The sequence below is a fragment of the Camponotus floridanus genome, unplaced genomic scaffold, assembly GCF_003227725.1.
Source record: "Camponotus floridanus strain SB8 unplaced genomic scaffold, Cflo_v7.5 scaffold22, whole genome shotgun sequence".
Classification (NCBI taxonomy): domain Eukaryota; kingdom Metazoa; phylum Arthropoda; class Insecta; order Hymenoptera; family Formicidae; genus Camponotus; species Camponotus floridanus.
In genome coordinates, this window is record NW_020229348.1 from 1741817 (window position 1) to 1768691 (window position 26875).

Sequence of the window (26875 nt, forward strand, 5' to 3'; positions counted from 1 at the left end):
AATTAACTTGCCTATTAACATGATTTTTATCAACTTGCGATTAACACTCATATAATCGAAATAAAACAAGGATCCTGTATAATATTTTATTTAATCGTAAATATCGACATGTATTAAGAAAGCACAAAAACTATTTTTAAAAATTTAATATATATTTTAGTATGTTTATATATTCATATATTATATTTAATTTTAAGTTTGATGTTTAATATTAATTGCTAAGAGATATTTAATATTAATTGTTAAGAGATATGAATGATTTTATCGATTTTCCTCTTTATAAATATTACATGTTAAAATTTTGTAGTAAGATTAATTCTTGTGATTTGATTAATTTTACTTTATTTTCGGCAAGAACTTGAGGAAGATCGGTGAAAACGCAAGAATTTTTATAAGATTTTCATATTAGATAGTCACAGTTATGTTAAAATTTCAAAAATTTTTTGCTTGAACAGTGTTTTTTACTTACATAATACATATTTATAATAAAAAATTTGCAGTATTACCTTTTTTAAATATTTTTTTTGCTATTTTATAAATTTTGATACTTTATATTATTTATGTCGATTTTATGACCGATGCAATTGATATTATGAGTAATAATGAATAATAATATAATGTTAGCCTTATCGATTGTTAATAAATATATATAAATATACACACAAATATACAATACGCTTTGGATTTTGTCAATATAGTCATAAGATAAATGGAGAAGAATTTATGTATGTCCCGGAAATAAATATTTGATAACTTAATATATAGGGAGTGTTAGAGATAAACACCTAACAGATTATAGTCAATTTTTTATGTATATTACAAAGTGGGTAAAAGTTGTTCTTTATAATTTATAATTACCGAAATAATTTGCTAGATAAAAATAATTGTGACGAGTATAATTGTTTTCTTTTTAATATTAATATAATAAAATTCGCAAAGTAAATTTATATTTTTCAATCATATAAAATTACATAAAATTATCTTTAAATATGTTGATTTAAAATATATTATATATATATATATATATATATATATATATATATATATAAAATGGGGATAGTCGTCTGACTAAATAATATAAAGATGACACTTAAACAAAAACGAAAATATTTAATACAATAAAGTTCGTCAAATTAAATTTGTAATATTCAGCTGACAGATCGATTTTTTTTCTCTATCGTGGTAAATACAAGATTGATTCGTTTTTTATCGTTTATTTGATGCTTCAATGATAATTGAAATGAAATTATTGGATTTTCTATTATTGATTTTTGGCTCCGTGTATAACGATAAATATATTCCATGCATAAAATCTCCCAAACTACACTAAAACCAGATGTTGCAATTCTGTACTGCAATGTTGTGGAGACATTATAGAATTGCGATATTCTAACACTGTTGCAGTGACATTGCATAACGTATATTGCAATCTGGCAATTATATTTCTGCAATATTCCTTGGAAATTTTCTATATTGCATGGAACGAGATATAAAATATAACAAAAAAATATCGTTAATTTGAATAACTATTAAATAAAATTATTATTCTATCGAAGGTGGAGGAAAGGGCGAGAATATCTCGCAAGATTGTTAGATTTTCGTAAGGATTATCCCCTTCTTTATTATCCCTGAAATCATCCGTTTATTGTCAGGAGTGTACAGAATAGGTCACTGGTAGAACACGATTAACTGTGAGGTGCTGCTGTTAACCGGATTAGGTGGAACTTGAGTTTTCTGAAGTAATAAAGGGAAGCTCTACAAACTGATGAAATTCATAGCTATATTCTATATACTGGGTGTCGCAAATAAACTAGGTGACTAGAAAGCGTTTGCGATCAAGATTAATTAATATTTAGCACGAAAAGTGTCTTTAAAGATATAAATATATATATATATATATATATATGTATGTATATACCAAATTTATTATCTTTAAAAGTCATTTCTTTTCCAATATCTCATTGTCGAGATTATTATTAATAGTATTTTATTCGTAACATTTAATCGATTTTTCGTTAATATTTAAATTGTTCAAATTAGTTTTTGACACTTAAGGGACATTGATATATAATTATGAGTTAATTTAAAAGAATAAATCAGAACAAAATTTCCACGAATTTATTACCGACTTTTATAAGATAAAAAATTAGAAATAAATTTACGACGTCATTGTATTAATTTTTTTAAATTAAATTTCAAAGATTATTCGAGATAAATTACTCGATACACTTTGTGTCATATATTATAATATACTTTTCTTTATCAATTAAATTCTCAATTCATTTTACAATTTAATTAAAATAATAAATTACACTACAACAATTAAAATAATAAGAGGATGCATAATTTGTTTAAGTTCGTTTTTAAAATTCTAATATATGGGCACAGAATTGTAAATAAATCGGAATAACAAATTAATGACGTGTATAAACAAGATGAATTATGCACTGATAAGATACGACTTATCACAATAGACATTCTCATTCCATTAATTTTTGGCTACAAGCCAGGAGCTTTAAAACTACTACTAATCATGAAGCCAATTCAGTGATAACATTCCGATAATGGTTAAACTTACCCGACACCAATCAACAAAGCCCGAGAACGTATGCAGGACTGTGCATGTGCTTTAGCTGGAATCTTTCTTTCCTGTAAAAAATAACATATTCTTATTCAAATATATTTAATAATAATATTAAGGATTTCAGTTATTATTAATATTATTGAAGTTTTATTATTGATATTCTTCATATGACTGAGAAATATTAAAAAACTAAGGATTCAAAAAAATAACTTTTTCAATATATATATATAAAATAATTTTTTAATGTAATTTTTATTAATAGAAATTATAAAGAGTAAACTTATGCGACAATTTAATTTTTATTTTATTTACAAAAAAGGCATCATCTATACGAATAAAAGTTTTTTAATTTTTTTTAAATACTAAGCTATTTTTAATATTCGTAGAAAAATTATATAAATTATAAATATTTATATAAATTAATTATTATTTATATATTTATAACTCTCTAACAGTATTACATATAATATTTCAAAATAAGTCTAAATTGAATTATATTTTGTTATATGATAAAATAAGTAAATTTAATATATTTAACATATTTATTATGTAATTATTTGTACGCATAAACTTATTTATAAAATCAATTATTTACAATTTATAATAATAATTTATATTAATTTATATTAATAATTTAATAATATTAAAATATTTGGTTATAATATATGTAAGTATGAAACGTGTATTATGTATTATAGTACTAAATAATATATAATAATTTTAATTAAATGTTTGTAGAAGATTGATGTGAAAGATTCTCGTGTAAGATTGCTTTGAATGCTTTCATACTTGAATTTTAAAATTGCTTTTTAATCTTTTGTTCTTTCTTTAAGGCAAACTGTTCTTAACTATTAAAAAGTAATTAATCCAGCATACTTTTACTTTGTGTACATACATATATTTACACATTTTATATAGCAGAATTTCTGTTGAATTTTCAAATATTTTATATCTAAGCAATTGAATATTCTTATTGAATTCTCTGCCATGTAATGGTCAATTTAACATTTAACTAGAATAGTGAAGACATCTAACGTAACTGGAGCGCACAGGTCTGATGGACCAATCATCTATTCTCATATATTGAAGCAAATGTGTTAAAAATAAATCCATTAGACGACAAGTTTTCAGAAAATAGAAAATAGAAACACAGAAAATTGACATAAAATAGAAACATTTATATAAAATACAAAAAAATATTTTACACAAAAAATATCAACGAAAACTTTTCATGATATTTTAAATTATAATTTTAAAAAATTTAGATAAAGCTCATCTATTAATTCAAAATATCAATAATAATATCATAGAGTTTTTTGGATATCTTAAATCCAGATTTTAATTAAATTTACAGTTTGTTAAAGGATTAAGCTCACATTAGTTTAAAGATACAAAAATTGAGATTAAAATCGCACTATGATTAAAGATTATTTAATTATTAATTGAGAACTGGCAGGTCATTGAATAATATATTGCGACTGTACTAGTATTTGAACTTCATAATCTCAATTATCGTCTATATTTTAACTTTGATCGAGCGAAAATTCCAATTTTCAACGCTCGACCTTAATCTTCACAATAATTTAATACAGAATTTGTAGTCCCCAATTTTTCAATCATTTCCACGAATGCGAGGATATCACTCAAGGTGCAGGATAAACGCGACATATTCCTGGCTCGCCTGTTTGCGTACAATTTCGCACCCCCGGCGATACATCCCTGGACGTTCTCTCGCGCACCCTCGATCGGAAAGCACGCATTTCAAAGCGGAATGTTTTCGAGGGGGTTAGTAACGCACGCGACGGCTCGGGCAAAAAAATGGCGGCGGCCGATCGAAGGCGGTGGTGGTAGCGATGGTGGTGGTGGCGACGACGGCGGCGTCCTTCGGCGGCGCCACCGTCGAACTACCCCCGCAGTTCGATTGGAGACACCGGCCGGCACCGACGGCCGTCGCGACGCTCCGCGACGCGTGTGTGCGTTGGTTCGTGCATTCGCATCGTTCGCGTAAAGATACGGGAGTAAAAGGGGATAATAAGAGGAGAGAGATTCGTCTGCGGCGAGAGAGAAAGAGAAAGAGAAAGAGAGGAGCGCGTCGTGCGACAGGTACGAGGACGATCGCCGGGCTTTACCGGCGCGACGTGTATCCAGTGGCGATCGAGACGAGGGGGTTGCGTCGCGAATTCCCTGCGAGAAAAACCCGGGGATCTAGTGGCATCCGTGAAACGGTCTTCGGATTCTCAGCCGCCTCGATTCCCGCCTCGAATCGAGGCGCGGAAGGGTAACGTTTTCCCGAAGGGCAACGCGTCGCGACGCTTTTTCTCTTATTGATTCAGCCCTTTGGTTCGCGGCCCGTGGCGCGATCGCTCGATAAGTTGCGTGTTCGCTCGCACGCACCGTGAGACGTGTACTTTCGGCGCCGAGTCGCGCCAAGTTTGGCCTATCGATCAGAAATTACTCTTCACGAATGATTAATCGTTTTCCTCGCGCGATAAAATATTGTCTCATTCTCTTCGGAGTCGCTTGCTTGTTGCTTACGTTACACGCTACGGCCTCTTGAGGGCTGATCTTTCCTAGGAAATAAATTTTATGCTTAGTTGTGTAGATTATTCGGTAGGTAATTCTTGGATATATTAGTAATAAAAATTAATTTTTTGATTAAATAATATATTTTATACACATATTCCGATATACGATACAAATCAACATTTATTTTTAGGAAAAAAAAAAATATTTAACACGTTTATTTTCCGTACAATTTTCGGGATATAAATTATTAGAGAAAAAATTCCATCAGCAATTATTTTTATCGAAATTTTTCTAGCAATTTGTCAATTATTCTGAAAAATCACCGTATATTGCAATATCGCGTTATCGAACACTATTTCTTCAAATTATATGAGCAAACAATACGCAATGATTTTTATCATCAGGCATGATTTGAATATTCAGTGGCGCAAATAATGGGAAATTTAGAGTTCGCGAATATTTACTCCCAATCAAATTGCGACACGAAATGGCTTTAAGCTACAGATCGAATGACGTTGAACCGTCAGTTTGTTAAGGTTTGAAATCTGTTTGTTATCAACGCCGCCGGATAATGGTACAATGGTGCAACTTGATTCTCCCTTTGTCACATTGTATTTTGCAGCTGGCTGTGAATAGTATCGCGCAAAAAAAAGCTGTTCCGAAATTCTCGACGGACTGTATTGCGCAAATACTAAATTATTACGAGTTGTGGTAAATGTAAAGCCATCTCTCCATATCACGCATGCAATTATTATATTTTGCGTCCATTAAATGTACATTAATTCGTAAAAGATTACGATCTAACTTTAATATTATAAAAAACGAGAGATTTCTCTCTCTTTCTCTCTGTCTCTGAAACATACATACATTTCTAAAATATATTTTATCATTGACTGTTGTATTTAATTATCGCACAACGACTTTGTCATATTCAATATTTATGAGATGTTTGACATTTAATTACGATCTCATTAAATACAATATCAGCTTATGTCAGAAAATTGTTGATTTAATTTTACATGCATTATTTTGTATTCTACATCAAATCCACATACATACATATACTCGGCATATTATATGTTAATGTTTAATTTATAATTGCTAATTTAATTTGTCATAATTCATCTTACAAATAGAGATACGTATTAGTAATACATATACATAATAATACATAGTACAATAAGTTATTAAATAAATGTTCATCAATCACACATAATAAATAAAATTTAATGATATCCATCGCGAGGTAATTTATTTTGTAGAATATAAATTCATGCATTTAATATATGAATAACAAATGTTATAATATTCACACTCACACATTAAAAATAAATCAGGGAAAATAACAACTTTTGAGACAAAAAAAATAATATCTTTTAACACATAGAAAAAGTTTAAATTATATAACAATATCGTGCAAATTATTATACCGTGCAAATGTGGATATCATGTCTGATAGACAATTTTTTAAATAAAATTTCTATCTCTATATTTCTACTCGTTTTGCAAATATGATGGTTTCCATAATTTTGCTATCTTGTATGTGATTGTACAAAATACAAAAGTTGATATAATTGATAAAATTGCAGAAAATGAGCAAATCTAATTATTTTATACTCTTAATTCTTTCAAGATTTAAAAATTTTCTTATTTCAATCACAGCTTTTCAAGAAGGAAGACTTAATTCGTGTCATTTTTGATCTCACGAGTTCAAAATTAATAATACCAAATAGAGAAAAAGATGTGAGAAATAAATCATATTTTTGCGATATATTCGTAAAATATCGGAGTGCAACGCGATAGATATAAACGAGGCGTTTTAGCTGCGACTGCTGCAGCTTACATCGCGTGACCCGGGAATGGAAATTTCGGCCACCAGGCTCTGCCAGGGTAATCTTATCTGCTGCAACTTCGTGACATCACCCAGTGACTTAAGCTGAAACGTCAACTATCGACTACGACAGTCGATATCGAGCTTCGGGTCTACCTCGATTCACGTCGAAATTTTAAGGCCTTGTATAAAAACGGTGTGGCTTGCCTGATATGATCGACAAACCGATTGCTTAACTTTTTCGCGAATTATATGAGCCACAAGGCAAAGGCTTGTAACGATTTTCATTCGCTTTTTCTTTTTAAACTTCACGTTGCGAAAATAATGTGCTTTTCTTACACAGTACGTAATAAACTCTTCTGTTTTTTTTTCTTCTTTTTATTATTTTTCTTTATTATAAAAGTTTTTCTAATTTAGATAAAACGTCGTAAGAAAAGCGTGAGAAATTAAAACGGCGCACACAAACAACGATAAAAATAACGTATATAGTACGGAGAATTCCTTTTTATCGACCTTATGCACCTTAAACTAAGTGCAATCTAAATTGATACAGTCCCGACGAGATAAAAATTTATACGCGATATTAACGTAACTACTATATATTTCTACACAATAACAAGATTACCTGCTCCAATAATATCTCTGAAAATTTAATTTTAATCACAGTACGCGGTGCATTTTTGTTTCTATTACAGCCACGCTTTGCGTACTCGGACCTGACAATGTAACGATCTAGTAGAACAGAAGCCCGACAAGCAAAAACCCAATTCGAGACGCGTTAACATTCGCGAGTCTGCGTGTCGGCGAACCCGAGCGTTAATCCGACTGTTGCAGTAATGTATCTTGCATTTTCCGCGACGCAAACATCTTGTTGGTTGTCCGCGAGACGTCTCGGGGAATCTCCCGGAAGAAAACACGCGATTTATATCCTATCCCCTTTTGCTTCGTGAATTTTGTAAGAAAAAAAGGACGGGGAAAAAGAGGTAGGGCGGGAGAAAGAAAGAGAACGAGGCGAAAACAACCCCTTTGTGCGAGCCCGCGGGAAATATGCATGCACGCATTGATATGCATACGGTGTCAAGTAAATTTGCATCGGGTATCGCGCGAAAATAGAGATCTATCATTTGCTATGATATAACGAGTATAGTAAACGCCGCGGATACTTTGTTACGCGCCATTTGCAACTGAATCGACTCGATCTATATCAATTGACTTTGGCAGAAATGCGAGTGATAATGATCGTCACAAGAGCTAATCATGATAGATAACTAAATTCATATCTCATAAAGTTACGTGGAATTATTAAAAAATTTTTACAATTTTCTAAATATCTGTATTTTTCTCTCTCATTAGTATCTGAACCTTATTATCGGGTTTACTCGTTTTAGAATCCATTTAAAAAGTCATACATGCAAAAGAAGGGGAGAACATTGTTTTTATAAAAGTTTCTCGAGTAATGTTCATAATATGATTGTTGAAAACGTGGGATCACTTTTCTGAATTTATAAAAATTGCCAAAAAAAGGAAAGATTATTTTCCTTGGAATTTTAATTTGATATCGTTATGGATTTTTCAGTTATTGATTTTTTCGTTCACAGAGTGTCATCAGAGCTCGCGTGATCGATCATCGCGTTGTGAAGAGTGTCTCGGGCCGGTGTACCTCGAATCTAGTCTGGTGCTAATAATCGGGAATAATTAGTGATATAACGGATTAAGATAGAGTGTCTCGCGTGTGTCGCGTGGTGATCGACAGGATTCCGCTGGAGCATGCGACAGTAAGGACTTATCAAGCCCAGCGACACGTGCATGTTTATCGCCGGACGATGGCTGGACTACGCTACGTTTCCCGGCTCTTCGTCATCCTGGAATACCTGTCGGTCGTTCTGGTGCTCGCCCAGAACCCCGTGGAGGACAAGACCACCTTCGAGGCCGCTTTCCAAGGCAAGCACTCCCTTTTATTTGTGTCCCCACTCCTGGGATTTATGAACTCTTTCGTAGATGCCGTTATGTATGATATATTGTTGGCCTGACTTTTGTTACAATCGGTAATATATTACTGCGAAAGAAAAAGCTACGAATCATCTCGCATGAGACTGATACGTAACATTGTGTGCTTTTAATATACGACCGTCGTTATTTAACAATGAATTTCGCGTTATGACAGAAACGATCAATTCTCCATTATTTATCATACGTATTTTGATATGTGTATTTCGTAATTCCAGTTACTTAATTAATTTTTATTATAATTGAGATTGAGCCAATAAATTGTATTTGAACCATGGAAAAAGAATTTTAGAACTGGTTGTATTTGTAAAAATAATTTGTTTTAAATTAGTTTTTTAATCGATTATTTTCTTAATTCATAGATGCTTTTAAGTTTATCTTTAATATAATTTTATTAGATTTAAAATCATGCATGCATTGCATTTATGTACTTGCAAGTAAAGTTGCAGTATTATATAAGACTCGACACGTAGAACAATAAATAAGCTTTTATTTTAGAAAAGTGTATAATTTAAATCTACTATTTTTTTACTACTATATTTTTTTTATTTTTTTTTACAACATCTCCTGGTTCATAATAATTTCTTGCGGAAAATATTGCACACAATAGAAAGTTATTAAAGTTACTCATTGAAAGTGAAAAAATATATACTGCATGCAATACGTGGTCGAACGAAATATGAAGTGAAAAATATATATCGAAGATAAAATAATTTTCTTTTCATGTATACCTATTGTTAGTTAACAATGAATCTAGAAATTATGAATACTTTCTTATTTATGTAGCGGGAATTATTTATTATATAACGTTATTATATAATTAAATTATGTAATTATATAATTGTATGTTATATAATTATATAATTAAGTTATGTTATTATATATTTATAATTATGTAATTAAATTTACAAAATTGATATACTACTATAACTATTAAAAACATTTCAAGACTATTTAATTTGGATGAAAAATGTAGTCTAGAAATTTTTATATCACAATCATAATTCAAGTCTAAAATCCTCAGGCCGATAATTATTTTCTTAGATACTAGATAGCTTTTTGCTTCGCTGCAATTTTCCTTCATCGTAAAATGATCATAGTGTGCTACTACAAGATATATCAAGATGTACCAGGCTATATCTCCTACTCCGACCCATCTTCCACTTAAGATTTCTTTGACCAATTTGAAATCGATTACTCTTTAATAAAAGCATTGAGAGACCAATAATTTTTAGTTGTAAGATAAGCTATCGCAAGAGGAAGACACAGAAAGAGAAAGAGAGCAAATGAAATGTTTTTAGCTAATTAAATTTTAATGAAGCAAATAAATAAAATCTTGGAATAAAAAAATTTTTATATAAATTTATAATGAAATTTTTAAATAAAAATATTATGAAATTATCTTTTTATATATTTATATATATTTTTTTATTTTCTTGAATCTACCTAGAAATTATTAAAAATATTGTTACTTTATATGCATTAAGCTAATAATCTAATAATTAGATTAGCACAAATTTGAATTTAATGAAAATGTATCGATAGCATAAAAAATATCAATTAAAAAGTTTATCCATGTAAATTTAAAAAATTATTAAAATTCTTTTATAAAAAGAGTTTACAATAAATCAACATTACATTTCTTCTAAGTGTTTTAATAAATCTTGACTAAAGATGTGAAAAAACTTTAAATTAAAGAAGAAAAAAAATGAAAATTACTGATTGTGAGCAACAAGCTTTTAATACACTTTTTTGTACCTTGCGACTTTTATAGACTTTAGTAACACAATTCACTATTTATAAGAATTATAGACTCAACTTTTTATTATTTTATCTTACATTGGAAGTAAACGTGCCTTTGAAAAAATTACATTGTCAAATAGAAAAAAAACAATTGTCATTAATAGTTGCTACTTTTCGCTGAAATAGTCAATTTCGAATGTGCCGCTTTAAATAATTAAATTTTTGAAATACATTTCTCGTATATCGAAAATTCATATACCTCGACGGTTGGAAAGTTGACGACAAAAGTTCCTCTCGACGGGAGAAATTTCTGCACGAAATAAAGGAAAATCCCGGCGTTCCTTTTGTTATTTTGAAAAAAAATTTCGCAGGTTTACGTCCATTTGCGATGCTCGTTGTTCTCAACGAAGCGGACGGAATAATTTTTGAAAAATTATCTCGCGCGCAACGGTAGCTAAGCTCCATGACGCGGCGAGGATGAAATTCACACGAGCGAGCGAAAAAAAAAAAGAAAGGGCCGAGTCGGCGAGATATTTCGCGCGAGTCAGAGAAATATCTGTTGGCGCCCGCGCGACTGTATCTAGTTAATTGGAGTCTTCGTATCGATCCTCTCTCTCTTTCCCTCTCTCAAGGGAGAGTACGAGGACGGGATCGAGTCGCATGATAATGTTCACAATTTTCAAGCTGCCGTGTGCAAACACTTTCGACCGCTCGTTGTCGCCGCAGCCCGACGACGACGACCGGCTTTTGCTTTCACAGCGCCCGTGCATTTGAATATTCAAAATACTCCGAGAATGTGGTAATGCCTTTCGACGATGTGTCAATATGTATGCGCCTACTTGCGAGCCAAACTGCGATAGCGCTAATCGCGTTAACATGCGATCAACGACGACAACTTAATATGCTTGCGCTTTCAATTAACGCGACCCGTGTTCGCTTTGTTGCACGTTAAATATTGACGATCGTTTCGCTATGCAATTGCAATAAAAGAAGAATTAAAGAAGCCGATATAACTGTCGAGCACAATGAATTATGCGACTGAATTAGTGCATTATATATTTAAAAAAAAAATAATGTAAGGATATTTTTTAATAAGCGAAAAGTTTTAGGAGATGATTCTTTATCGAAAATTAAGGATGGTTTTTCATATAAACATATACCCACATTCCTTCCTGTGGAGTTACACTCCTCCAAAAATGGAAGTAAAAATTAGATTTTTATTTTTTTCTCAAATTGGGAACAAGCTAAAGAAATGAAATTAGGTGGATATTTTCTACTAGTAAAAAGGTTACTTATTAATATTTTTTTCAGCCTCTCGTAATGTTATAAGGAGATAAAACTAGCAACTCCTATTCAATTTTTTATCAGAACTTTTTAATGGTCCGGAATATGATGATTTAAAAATATATGCATTAAAAAGTTTGATTTATTTAGAAACTTTTTTATTTCTTTTATTTTTTTCATAAAATCAGTAGTTTTCAAGAAAAAAAATAAAATACGTTATCGCACAGCACGATGCTAAATAGTATAGATTTCGAATTACGAGAAGTTAAATTTTAAAATAAAAATAAAATTAGAGTAAATGTTGGAAAAATTGAAACAAAAACAAAATTATAATAAAAACCTAATTTTTACCCCCATTTTTGAAGGAGTGTAACTCCACAGGAAAAAATGTAGGAGTACATGTTTATATCTCCATGAAAAATCTCCTCTCAATTTTCGACAAAAAATCATCTTCTAAAATTTTTCATACTTATTAAAAAACATCCAGTATACATATTTTTTTCACAAATGCATCTAATATATATAATTTAAATATTTAACTTTTAAGGAAAAAATTGGATGAATAATTGGCAGTTTAATGAACCAATTGTTGGGAAACGATCATCGAAATGAGATCGTTCTGTGCAAAATGCAGCATATAGCGTAATGTATTCCCGCGATATTGCAGCGGCGCGAAACATGTTGATCTGGCAGTGGAAACAACGGTGTATTGGACTATGCCCGTTAAATTGAATTATATGTGACTCGTTGAAATGAATTGAATTCCAGCAAAGACCGGGGTTATTCCGCGCGATACGTGTTCGATGCGGATTCGTTGCGGCCACATAAGTATTTATGCAACATTTACGATCGATTAATGCGCGGAGTCGCACGAGAGAATCGATATACCCGCCAAAAGCCATTAGAGCTTTATATTTCCGCCATTTTCTCCGACCGACATTGGCCGATATGCCGTATTGTCGCGAGCTGCTCCCTCCTCCATCTCCACCTGCCAATATCCCGATGGCAATAACGCGAATAATGTCGACGTGATTTTTCATCGCGCATGAATGCGGATATGTCAACGCCATAACGCGAAACAGAATGACTTTCATTAATTTCATACATGGCAATCAGCGGCCGTATTTCATATTAGATGAAACTGATAATTGTGTGCATGAGCGAACGAGTGTAACTGACGTCTCGATGCAATTCAAATTAAATGATTTCGAACACAGTTGATGCATTCTTAAATTCTTAATTTTCAATTCCCGATTTTCAATACTCAATTCAAATATATACACTTAGTGTATATTTTTAACTTCAAATAATTATCGATCGAAAATTGACATTTCGTAAGTTTAGAAAATTTTATAATCTAGCAATATGATTTAAAAGAACCTAAATAATTAATGTTATTATATATTATTTTTAATGTTGAAATTTCTCTATTGGAAAGAGAATTCTGAACTTTTGGAATGTGTTAAATACTTTATATCTCTCGAGAAAAACTATACATTTATAAATTAATTCGTTATTTAAAATTCGAAATAAAACAAAGTTAAAAAAAAAAAAAAAAAAAGGCATTTCCGCTTTTGTCGTGAAAAATATATTCCCGCGCGCGTATGAAAAATTATTAAACTTTCTAAATTATGAAGCACGCAGGAAATAATATATTGCAATTTTAATAATTCACACGACTGTTCATAGGTATGTACACGACTGTTCATAGTCGTTATACGCACCATGAAATGTTAGAGCTTTGTTTTCATCTACAATCGTTAAACACGATTCGCGCGCCCAAAGGGGTATTCGCGCATAATTGGCATGTGTAACCGCTGCTATTCTCAGAAAGTTGACCCTACTATTCATTCACCTAAAGGGGGGCACCAAACGCCTGCTATATTAATCGCTCGCTATCCATTAGCAAATGGGCCCAGCGCGCGGCTGTTGGGGCCGCAGAGGGAGAATGCATGTGTGAGCTCGTGTTTCATTAATATTAACGCATCCTTTCGACAGTGCGTTATGCAATTCACGCGTAAACCGTATATCGCGCATAAACTACTTGTTTAACGCATCGCAAATCGTTAAAAATCGTACCGGAAAATTTGAAACGCCCGATAACGTCAAGATCGATTAAAAGGTCGCACGCGCGCGCGCGCTTGCAAAAGATGAAAGCGATGGATATCGAGGATAATAAGTACACCAATTTGTTCATAACTTAAAGATTGGCCGATTAAGAAGCACGAGCGACTGGGCTTGCAAATCAACGACTAAAGCTTTAAAGGGAATAATCTTTACGTCAGATAAAGAATTGCGCAAGTGCAAACGATAGCTTTATCGAACTTATTAAGAATTAAATAACTTCCATACGATGACATTTCTGGAACACGAGAAGAGTCTGATGGAATTTAAATCAATTATATTCTTCATGTTATTGTCAAATAATCGTATTAATTATTAAAGAGTTGCTTTTCGCGTAAAATTCAATTGTACCAATTCCATATATTAATATATATATTAATAAGATTTTGTAATGAATCTTTTTGTATCGCCAAGTTATTTTTGCTCTTTCATCGCTAACAAAATATTTGGAAATATTTACATTGCACAATTGTTATTACTATTTAAAAGTATAAAAATTTAATTGATTTTTTTATCTGTGAACTAGATAACATGTGTGTTTGTGTATACATGCCACGCGAATCCAGTCGCTTATTAAGAATTTAGTATTTTCATCGCGAAGAAAATTGCATTAAAATCCTTTGTCAACTTTATGCATAACATCATTTCATTGATAATATCATTTATGTACTAAATTATTTAGTAATGAATTGTGTGGAATATATCGCAAGTCCCAGAAGATTTACCTTATCTGTTTATATTTTAGAAATTAGTTTATCCGACTAAAAGAGAGAAAGAAATAGTAAAGCAAAATTTATATTGTCATTTAAATAACAATCCTCTCATATTATATTAATCAATAACTCATACAATTATATTTCTCTTTTATATCATCAATTTAATCCCATTCAAGTAAATACACGCGCACTATATCTTTATTATTTTTAAATTATTAACAGAGTTTTATTCGTACTAAAACATACATTTTAGAAATTATACGTACTAAATAATACGTATTAAAAACATTTTTTTCTACAAGTTATTAGCTTATAAAAAAATATAATGTATAAAACATCATATATTTTTTAAATTTATTTTCTATCAGATATTTTTCATTTTTATATTCCGTATTTTTCCAACGGATATACACATGCAGCATAGCGATTATATTAATAAAAAAGGAGGAAAATAGGTGAACGATATTATTTGAATTATTCGAAAGAGATTTAAATAATTCACTTTACCGAGAGGCATAGGATATTGATTACCAGTATTTTGTGATATTATACTTTTGTTTTTTTTTTCTTTCTTGTTATTCACGCATTTTGTAATTCTCAGTCACGCATGTTACCAGCTCAATATGTTACACAGGTAACATATGTTTACAAGATATCCAATAAAAAAATCGTCCAATAAATGCGAATAAAATAAAATCGGCCAATAAAAGCAAATAAAATAAAAAATAAACGATGAGAACAATATTTGTAAAAAGTAATATTTTGACGAAAGATCTTTCTCTCTCTTCTTGATAAATCCGGATAAATATCCGGACATATAATATACGTCCTATAATTTCTTTCGACAAATGCCTTCAATAAGGGCATAAGATATCTATCTTACCTGGCATACGTTAGCAATTACATTATCTACGCATGACTGTTAGCAGCGACATGCGGACGTTTATACATATGTCTTGTGGCATTGTAGGCAATGTACCCGCGTCGCGTCGCCCCTCGAATCAAACTAGGAGCTACATTGTACTTAGGACCATACATACAACACAATTCACGCGGCTTGTATATGTGCTGCGCACAGTAGAATCACAGTTTGCATATATATCAGTCTAGATGCACATGTACCACACGAGTCCATTCGCTTGCACCTTCATACGGATGGCTTACAAAAGGCGCAAATACTAACCGAAGAATTCTACTTTAGAAGGCACTTGAACCCAATTTTTCAATCAATTTATTTTCTTCCGATCATTTCTCGAGTAAAAAATAAAATTTGATTTAATGACTTTTTAGATGCAAACGAATGAAAAAAATAATTCTGTCATTAACTTTGAACAACATTTTAGTGAAATGTTAGTTTTGCAAATATGAAAATTGCATGAAAAAGTCGATTATTAAATACAAAATACAATGTTGCAAAATGTGGAATGATGTCCATATAGTAATTGCAATAAAATATGAAATGTTTGTTTCATTCTTTTCATGCGTATGTACTTATCCATGCGTATACCATTAACTATCGTTATTTAATTTTGCAAACAACACAATTTCCAACCATTTCGTTCGTATGTCAATATTCATATGTGTTTTATTTACTCATTGCATGATGTTTTAGATTCTGTATTTCATACGAAAATCTGAGTAATGAAAACTTGGGAGTATTTCGATAAAGTCGTGTAATTATTCGATTATGTGATAAATCCTGCTGACCAAACATCAATCTCTCTAAATTTATTGCCTCTTTTTTAATCACAGTATATACCATTTATTCTTAAAATTTAGTTTATCAAAAAAATATCGCGTAATAAATAATAATTAAAATTAATAAAAAAATGATGAGCGCAATGATACGTGTACAAATAAATATTTTAATTTAGAAGATTTGATTTTACACATTATGAAAAAAAATAAAGATCAAGTTGTACATAATAATACTAATATTAAAATATCAATTTAGATTTAGTTTCTTTAATTAACAGTCATATGTAATGTACGAGTATCTGAACAATCAAGGAAATAAAATTTCTTCATTGTATTCGAAATACCGCATAACCGATTTTATTACAATTTTATTGCCCGGTGCATGAACGAGTCAAGTGCAACGGAATATATATATATATATATATATATATATATATATATATATATATATGCTTTGTAGTAGTGCATGAAAATAATGTCGGTTTTTCCCACGCGTCCAGTTTTTCGTAAAGGGTACACACGACCGAGTCGGATATTGGAATTTTCAATGGTCGTCCTGCGCCATAGGGGGTGGAACGACATGATGCATCGAGATGCAACGAGCCGCGTGATTCATCGCGGGATGCAGCGCGATGCAGCGCGATGCAAGTTCGTCATGCATGCGTCGTTGTGCATTCAACAACGGATTCCACTTCTTCCAGTGTTATTCTTGCCCGCGTTATGTTTTATTAATCCGTTTCGTATGTAGATGAAACGTCTAATTTCGCATCCGTCAATCTCTCTTTTTTTCATGCGTGATTTTCTACTCTATTATGACACGTAAAACGCGAGACATTGGGTACATCTACGTGAATATTGCGCTTTATCTTTTATATCGTGTGCAACTAAGAACACAAATAAAAGTAATTACTATAAACTATAAATGATTCAAGATATATTAGTGATATTTTTATCTTAGAGTCTCATGACTAATAATTTTTACAAAACATTATATATCATATCTTTTATGTTTACGAACGAAATGATACCTATCAATCGAAATTATATTTATCATTTTCTGGAAACTCTTGATTAATAGAATAGGTCGCTAAGTTCATATAGATGTAATATAGCACGTATAGTTGTATATATTTATTGTATTTAATTTCGAAATGCCCACAAGAAGATTCTGTACGTAATTTATGCATTATGTAAATAAGAGATTTTGTATATATATATATATATATATATATATATATATGTATATAAATTAGAACTATATTGTACAAGCTAAAATTAGCATTAAAAGCATATGATAAATATACTTGTTTACCGCTCATTTAAAACTTCATAATTAACATAACATAAACATATTAAGATTTAAAAAATTCAAGATTGTTCTCGTAGTTTTGAATAAGAAAGATTGATATAAAACATTTATTCTGTTTTATAATTTAATCTTCAAAAATATTGAAAGCTCATATAGGAGCTACTTTTATATTACAAAAAACAAAATTATTTCATCTAAGAAAAATGTTTGCTATACAAAAATTGCTATTAATATTATTATTAGATTATAATATATTATTAGATTAGATTATTAATATTATATTAGATTGACATTATACATGAATTACTTTTATAAGAAATATCGAATTATTAATTATTGCAAGAGAAAAGGAAAAACCCAGTAAATGTATTTCTGTATCTACAAAAGAGAACACAGGACTCTATTTATGTATTAAATAGATCGACAAAAGTTTAAAAGATAAAAAATTAGAAATTTTGATGTTTAAAAATATAATCTTGTTTACTAAAAAATTGCTTCCATAAACAGAGCTATAACAAAAATTTTAATTGCGCATATCGTTAACCATTTCATGTGAATCTCACTTAGCAAGCACTTGCGTTAAACTAAAATTAAGTACGAAATATGCGCATTATGTATGCATATGTGCAAATTGAAAAGGCCGCACACAAATTTATTTATCATTTATGATGCCTGAGTCGAAAGACAAGCCAGAAATAAAAGCGTTATAAAATTTTACTACACTCAATGTAATGCATTTTTCATTGGATCTTTTATTTGCTTCTCCTTTTTCTCATCATATTTCATAAATTATTTTTTAATATATTGTTATTTTCTTCATTTTATGTCCTCGAATATGCTTTATTATTAATACTTATTTCTAATATTATATACATACATACTAAAATACGTTGAATTATTGTTATTCATCTATAATTTTTTTACAGCTGCATATCATAATTTGCAACAGTTTAAGCATTATTCGTGAACACATTTCTATATGTTTTATAATATAAACATAATATTATTTTTGAAAAGCAAATTATAAATTATTCTAATGTTGCATTATTTTCAATATATTTTTATCATGTAATAACGAATATAATTAAATGGAGATAATATATAGTGAACAATTAATCGTGTAAATACAATTATCTAACTCTAGCGATTTACTTGCGTCAATATCTTTTATTATCGTCTCTATTGTGTCGTCTATTGTGTCAGTTTGTGCAGGTGTATACGAAAATTCAGAGATTGCGATCAATTAACGCCATGCAATGATTATACTACACCTTGAACGGCATTACGAATGTATGCGGATATACACCTGAACGAGCGAATAAAACGCGAACGAACACAATGCGCTTAAAGAAACAAAGAAACAATATTTTCGCGTCACTCCGATAATCACGAAAGTTTCACGATTGCGAAAAAAATCATGACGATCGACGTCTCGCGGAATCTCCTTCTTTCTCTTCCCCTTTTCTTTCACTTCCCCCTTACCTTGTACAGCAAGAGAAATATATTCATCGCAAGCCCGAGATTTATCAAGATATTAATTATATAAATATTAAGAAAATCCACATTTCACATGCAAGACATTGATTTAATTCTTTGTCTCATTTATTATAGTGAAAAATTAATTATCGCGCTGTCATCCCGGACACTACATATTGCACACACGTCATGATTTAATTTTCTACAATATATTTTTGAACAAATGCGATGTTGTGACATTAAATGAAATACGTAGCAAAATGGAAAACGGTGGAGAAAACGCTGCGGTTGACTCGATGGCATTTAATCATCACGTGTGTATTGCAATGCATATTTTGTTTCTCCATTAATTTCATACAATTCCTCTTTATGCTTCATATTAAAACGCTATATGTTAATAAGAAAATTTTTCAGTTAATTGAATGTCATGCAAAGGTCTAAAATTTATGATATTTTTCACGTAAATCTAGATTACAAAATTATATCTACATATATTTGATCGTGGAATTAATTAAAAAAAAAAAAACAATAAATAAGAACCACATATGTGAAGATTAAATATTAATATTCTACATATAGATGAAAATGTACATTAAAATGCAAATCTACCTTTATGCTAGAATTTTTATATGAGTTGATCGCACTAAATATCGTTCAAATATAGTACTTAAAAATGGGAAAATTCAGAATGGGAATGAAGAATGCGTGAACAGTTGCGTTTGCAATTCGCCGCCATCGCCTATTTCAATGTTCTCCCTTTGTTCACGACTCTGAACTCCCTCGACACGCATAACTTTGCTCACGTCGCCGTTTCTCTGCCGTGTTTCAGGAAGATGCGGGCATGGATCGCCATGCGAGCAGCTCTGCTACGAACTTCACGACGGCATGTACGAGTGCGTCTGCAAGGACGGCTACATACTTCATAAAAATGGATACAGCTGCGCCGGTGAGTGCGCGAATAGATGTGTAGGTGTGAATAGATTCGATCCTTATCCCGCTTTGCAATTCACATTCATGGCGGGCGACATCTTTGATTTCCGTAATAAAATACCGCGTCGCGCCGGGCCGACAAACTTTTTGACGGCGTTCCTATTGTTTTCAAAGCACCGCTTGCTTCCAGTCACCGGCTCGTTGAAAATATTTCGTTTGACTCCAGAATACAGTTATATCAAGAGATTTGTTTCAAGATTAGCTTCAAACACGAGTTATCGTCTCCAATTGGATTTTTTTTCTCTTTTTTTTATAACAATATCGAGAAAATATATTAGAAAATGTTAGAAATATGTTTTGAATTTTTTAAAATAAAATTCATAGTTTATTTGATTATCTTTAATTTTATATAGAATATATTTTAATTTAAAGACTTTATATTAATTATCATTTCTTTTAACCTCGATATTTTTTTTTAATTTCTTAATTTACACTTCATTATGGTATCTGTAAATTAAATTTTAGGAAAAAAAATTTCTTTTATATTTAATTTTTACATTCTTCCATTATTGTGAGACATATCCTAACAATAAGTTTAAATATTCAAATTCCAAGTTCGAGATTGTGCGCCGGATTTAATTATAAAAAAAAGTTAAATAGCGCACTTAATTTTCCTTAATCGATACTTTTAATTATTTCGTAATATCCGCAGAAATAATAACATAATTTGTATAATGCATAAAATTTATTTATCGTACCGTTGAAAAATTGCGGGGTAAAAAGCTCGCGCTAGTTGCTTGCAGATTTATTTCAACAATCTCAAGTTCAAGCTGTTTACTGTGCCGCGCCCGTATTAAAGGTAATATCTCATTTCGCGTGGAATTGCGCGGAATACATCTCGCGTCGAGCTTATGAAATAGAAGGGAAGAAGAGAAGGAAGCCATTGTGAGAGAAAAATACGCTAAAATGGTCCATAAATTATGTAGAATTTTAGGAGGCACGATTTATCGTTAGTCTAATCTCATACAAGAGTTTTTATACTACATCATGAAAGAGAGAAGTACGTTACACATTTTGCTATATATTCGATATACATAATCAATACGTATGATTAAAGCAAAAGTTAAATATATTGTACATAAATAAAATCAATGTTTTAACTTTAATAAACATGACAGATACGAAATTTATTTTATTTATATTATGACAGGACATGAAAAATAATTTACATTTTTATTATCTCTTATATAATTTTATATTTCCCTTTTTATTTTGAATAAAAAAATGTGAAAAATTATATATGAAAGAACTGAATATAAAATTATTTATTAAATAAAGTTATATTCTATATATTATATAGGAAAAATTATATATCTTATAAAAAATATTATATAAAATTATATATTATATTATAAAAACTATAAAATAAGTATATTAAAAACACAAAATATTCATATTTACGCATTTTAATCGGGTTAGATGTTATCGTACCTTAAAATGTTATCAAACTGCACTAAAGAATGCCTTACTCGATGCAATTGCTGCAACAGAATTACGCGGTTCCGTTTACCCAATAGACGTTTTTCTCACGAATGGACGCGACAGGAAATTCAGTGAGAAGTTGGTCGACGATCGCCTCCGTTAATTGCTTTCCGATTGATTGTTCGCGGAATTCTATTATTACAGTCTGTCCTAGATCGGAATGCTTATCTCAGAACACTAGCGACTAAAGTTCTCTTTTATAGTCTTGCATCAACAATTTATTTTTCTTTCAAAAAAGAGAGAGAGATTTGTACGCGCAATGCTCTACATGAATTTACATTCCCGTTTATTTACCAAGTTTCTATTTCGCGAATTTATCTATGATTTCTAAAAGAGATGATTAGATGCAAATAATTGATCAAAGTTCGCAAAAGAATAAAATCTTATTATAAGATTTGTGCTAATAATAATGATATTGATAATTAATGAAAATGAAATACGATAGATTACAAAGAAGAAATTACATCATTATGTAACATGTTTATTCTTGACTTGTTATATTACACAAAACGTAATTTGCAATAAAATAAAAATTTTGATTCGATTTCTGTTCGATAAAGTGTATTTAAAAATGATTAAAAATTGAAATGTAGAAACTCGTGTCCAACTTTGTGTCCACAGCTGTTCCATAGAACATCAACAATTGAAAATTGTCCTCTAATGTACATGAACAGAAATTTATAATCAGCCATTTAAATATTACATACATACATATTTAAATATTACACGATTATTGCGAATCGGATTCCAATAACGTTATTTTCAATTTCCCTGTACATTTAACGGATATGTTGTCATATGTTGTCATTTCAATTCCTTATTTTGGATCTCTCCTCTGGATTTAATTTCGTGGAAATCTGAGAAATTTTCAACATTTTCGAGTTCTATTTCGTTTAAGCTTCTGCTAAATCTGATGGTACCATGCGAATGCTTCCCTCTTCGTTCGCCGTCTTCGCGAATCCACATCAATCTATCTTGCACTAATTGTGCTATCTCCAATACGATAGTGTCTGCGCGAATTTGATTCTTATATTGATTTTACCGTCGATTTTGATTTTCAATTCAGCAAACTCCGCTCCGTGGTTAAATCGAATAAGTCGATTTCTTCTTGTTGTCGTTTCTTCCTCTGAATTTCACTGCTTCTGAGAACGCGCGGTAGAATTTCAACGTCTTCCATTTCCACAGACTTGACACTTTTAATCACACCGACTTCTCATTGTCAACTCTAATGCCTAATCTGGCAACTTTTTCTTCTGTATTAATTTATCCAGCTCTTTTTTGTTCAATGCGGCAATATTATCAGTCTCTCTTCCTTATTGCCAATTTTCTCACGTATTTGGAAAGTCTCCATATCGTTAAATTGCTTTAAATTTACTTCATTTTCTTGAACATCTGCAATTTTAATTGTTCCAGTGATTTTGCTGATTCTTAAAAGCAAGTTTTGTCAAAGATAAAACTGCCGGGGATTTCTTGATCACTCATTTCGACATTCGAACATGAGTTTTAATGATCTTGCCACTAAATTTAATTAATTACAAGTCGGCACTCTGACGGTTTGCTACGTCGACGATTTTACAGATATAGTTATCTACGATTGCTTGAAATTAATTGGACATTTCATTTTATAAGCTGCTATTTAATTCATTTACTTATATTTGTTTTGGTCTTCACTTTGCTCTTCGCTTTATTTTTATCAAGATTTTTTCAATTAAATTCGAAGAAAAGAACCATTTCATTATTGTTTATAGCATTATCGAGAAATCGAAACGTTACAAGATTGATATAATTTATATAAGATCGAGACACAATATTGATAATTTTATCGAGAAATCAGATCTTTTCTTGACATTTTTTTTTAAATAAAAAGTGAGAGAAATTATTGAATTACGTATTAACGTGATAATCAATTTTAGTATATATCAAATTTAGTATATATCAAATTTAGTATATATTATTATTATTATAAGTATCGTGTGATAACAAATCGTTAGTGATACAAAAGTTTCGCAAGTTTAATTTTTTTTTCTTTCCGAGTTATTTCACAAATCATATAGATGATTCATTAAGAATAAAAACTAGTACCATCAAATTCTTTTACAACGAACTTTACCTATTTATAATAATCCAAGAGAATTTGAGTCATAATAAAAACTAAAATTTCTATATTTTTTATTTATTTTTTCGAAAATAATTTTAATGAATTAATGATATTTTTATCATTAAAATAATTATACAAAATTAGGATAATTTTAAAATTAAATATAACTGAAAATGCTATTTTAATCATAAAAATCAATTATCTATTAGAAATATTTTCAAAAAATAATTATTAATTATATTTTTTGTTATAACTCACTTACAAATTACTATATCGATGTGTACGATACAGTTAAGTTAGTCACGCGTGAAATTTAATAATATATTTTTATCTATATTTGATATATATTAAAAACCGAATATTTTGATATATTTAAAATTTTATTACAAAACTATAAATAGAAATTTTTATCATATATAATAACATATTTTTATCATATAACAAATAATTATATCAATTACATCATATATGTTAAATTGTTTTATCGTTATTACTTTAATAGAATCGACAGAGAATAAGTAAAATATTAATTAGTTAAATAAAAAAGAGAAAATTTTCCAAACTTATATCATTAAGATATTTAATTAAAAAAGAGATGTAATTAAAAAATAATTTTACTAATAAAGTAATGTTAAATACGAAGAAATTAAATTCATCTGTAATTAAAAAGATAAAATAATTGCTAGTTGTATAATATAATAATATGCGTAGCTTAAACATATCTAAAATCGAATATTCATTAAGCTCTATTACAAGTAATGAAATTAGGATCGATGAGTAATTGCTAATTGCTCAACAGATTATTCGCTGAAAGCGTGGAAGGTGAATGCTTGCTAATTGATTGATAGCTAGCTTATATACAATGATGAAACGAGAATTCATCTATGAATGAGAAATCATTGCGCAAAGTGATACGGAGATAATAATTGTTCCTTCTACTCGTCTAGAATACAGCTTTCAATCATGCAAAAATTATTCGTCATTTGCATATGACCTTTGAATTTATAATCTAATTTTTTTGAAATATTTTGAAATTTATACGTATACAGGAATTATAAAATTACATTTATTATGACACCAATGTATCTATTTCAGACAATAAATTAAATCGATATCTACAATAATAATCGATAAGTTAGTCAAGTGCGAGGGTGACATTAATAATGATTGATCGACATTATGTGCCCTTTCCAGATATTTGATTTTCCTCTATGATTGATTAACTTCTCTTATAATCAATAATCTTCTAACCAATAATTTGATAAATTAACGCAGATAATAATTTCGTATTAACTAGTACATAAAAAACATGCAAAAATATGTTATTATAATCATATTATGCATTTTATTTTAATTAAATTATTTCATTGTAATCGTAATACCATTAAATTCTTTGCTAAAAAATGAATGTGTTATAAAATTTTCTCTCTTTTAAATAGATTCTTTAACATCAGATAGTTCATAATACACATTTTTCAAATTTTATAAAATTAAAATGGCAATTACAGAATTAATTATTAATTCCAAGTTTGTACAGTTAGAATGCCATCTTACTAAATAATTCTCTTTTAGAAGAGCGATAATAATGTATGTCTATAAATAAAAATTTATTTGATTTAGAGAAATGTCCTTTTATGAGACAGAACGAGAAGATGTTGTATGACGGGCAGAAAGTAAATAATAGGTTTTTCCAGTGGGGAAACGAAAAGAAGTAAAATGTATCATCTCATAAAATTGACTTTCAGAAAGTTCTCTTAATCAGAGCGCGTGAAGTGATCGAAAAAGTTTGAGTATTAATAAAGTTTCCTCGGAAAGCTTAGGCCATGAAAATCCACATATGACAGATCGCTAGGATTGCTGGCATTAACACGGTTTTCCAGAAATTCTCAAGAAATACGAAAAACTTGTGACATAAATATACCATACACACACATATATATACTATTTTCCATTAGAATCGTTAGAATTAAAACTATTTGCAACAATAGTCTAAATAATAGCAAAATGTACACACACATATATATATATATATATATATATATATATATATATATATATGTACATTTGTACATATACAAAACAATGTCTAATAGTTCATCAATTAATTCTCGGAAAATTTATTGAAAATTTTCCTTAATTTTAAAAAACTTTTCTTGGCTTGAAATTGAATTTACATTTCAATAGATCTAGTCATTTAAAAAATAAGGTGAAATTAAAATTAAATTAAGTTAAATTATATTTAATTTCACTTTTTAAACAAAATTAGAGTTTCAAAAATTGAATTGTCATAATGAAATTTTATATAAATCATTTTATTTTTAATAAACTAAACCTTCAATAATGGTATTTCCTTGGGTAATTTGTTTGTAATTAATTGTAGTAATAATAAATTTGTTGGTAGTCCAAATCAAATGGAAAAAAATATTTTTTCAAAACAATGATTGTTTCTTACACAACTCTAAAATAAACAGAATCGTTGATATATCTTGATTTAGAATCGTTTATAATTATTTGTAGTAATTTGTATTTGCTAATGTCAAAGATATTTGAAATCCATTTCTATTACGTTTTTCAAAATCATTTATAATTGCTTGTAATAATTTTCCTTCGTTTTTGTGTGTATTTGTTTGAATTTTTTACGATTTATAATAAATAATATATTAATAATTTATAAATAATATATGAGGCCGATCCGATGATAAAAGTACGAACATTGTATGTGTATGTATTTGTGTGTATGATTATGTACATGATTTGCATGCGCAGTTTCGAAGCCATGTATTGTTTACATGGGGAGGAGGAGTAATAGTGCAGATGTCGTGTTTTGTCTTCCTCTCTCTGGTTGAAGTTTAAAGCGAACAAAGGCCAATGTGATTTAAAATTATTCCAAGCTCGAATCTGATAAACAGTGCGCGCTTTGAATTAGAAATAATTTTCAATCACATTGGTCATTTTATTCGTTTGTTAAACTCTGATCAATGTATGTGAGACAACAATGCTTGCACAA

General features: G+C 29.8%; 1 protein-coding gene across 2 annotated transcripts in view; it reads left to right on the plus strand.

The window, feature by feature from the left end:
* Positions 1-4510: 4510 nt before the first annotated feature.
* LOC105250956 (pikachurin) overlaps positions 4511-26875 on the plus strand; it is an 86597-nt gene continuing 64232 nt past the window's right edge. The window contains exons 1-3 of one of the 2 annotated variants that reach the window (XM_025408657.1): positions 4511-5194; positions 8540-8882; positions 20128-20244. In XM_025408657.1, the coding sequence (XP_025264442.1) occupies positions 8765-8882; positions 20128-20244 (235 nt within the window). In that variant the 5' untranslated portion in view covers positions 4511-5194; positions 8540-8764. The remainder of the gene's footprint in view (positions 5195-8539; positions 8883-20127; positions 20245-26875) is intronic. The other variant, XM_025408658.1, reaches the window with a different exon arrangement.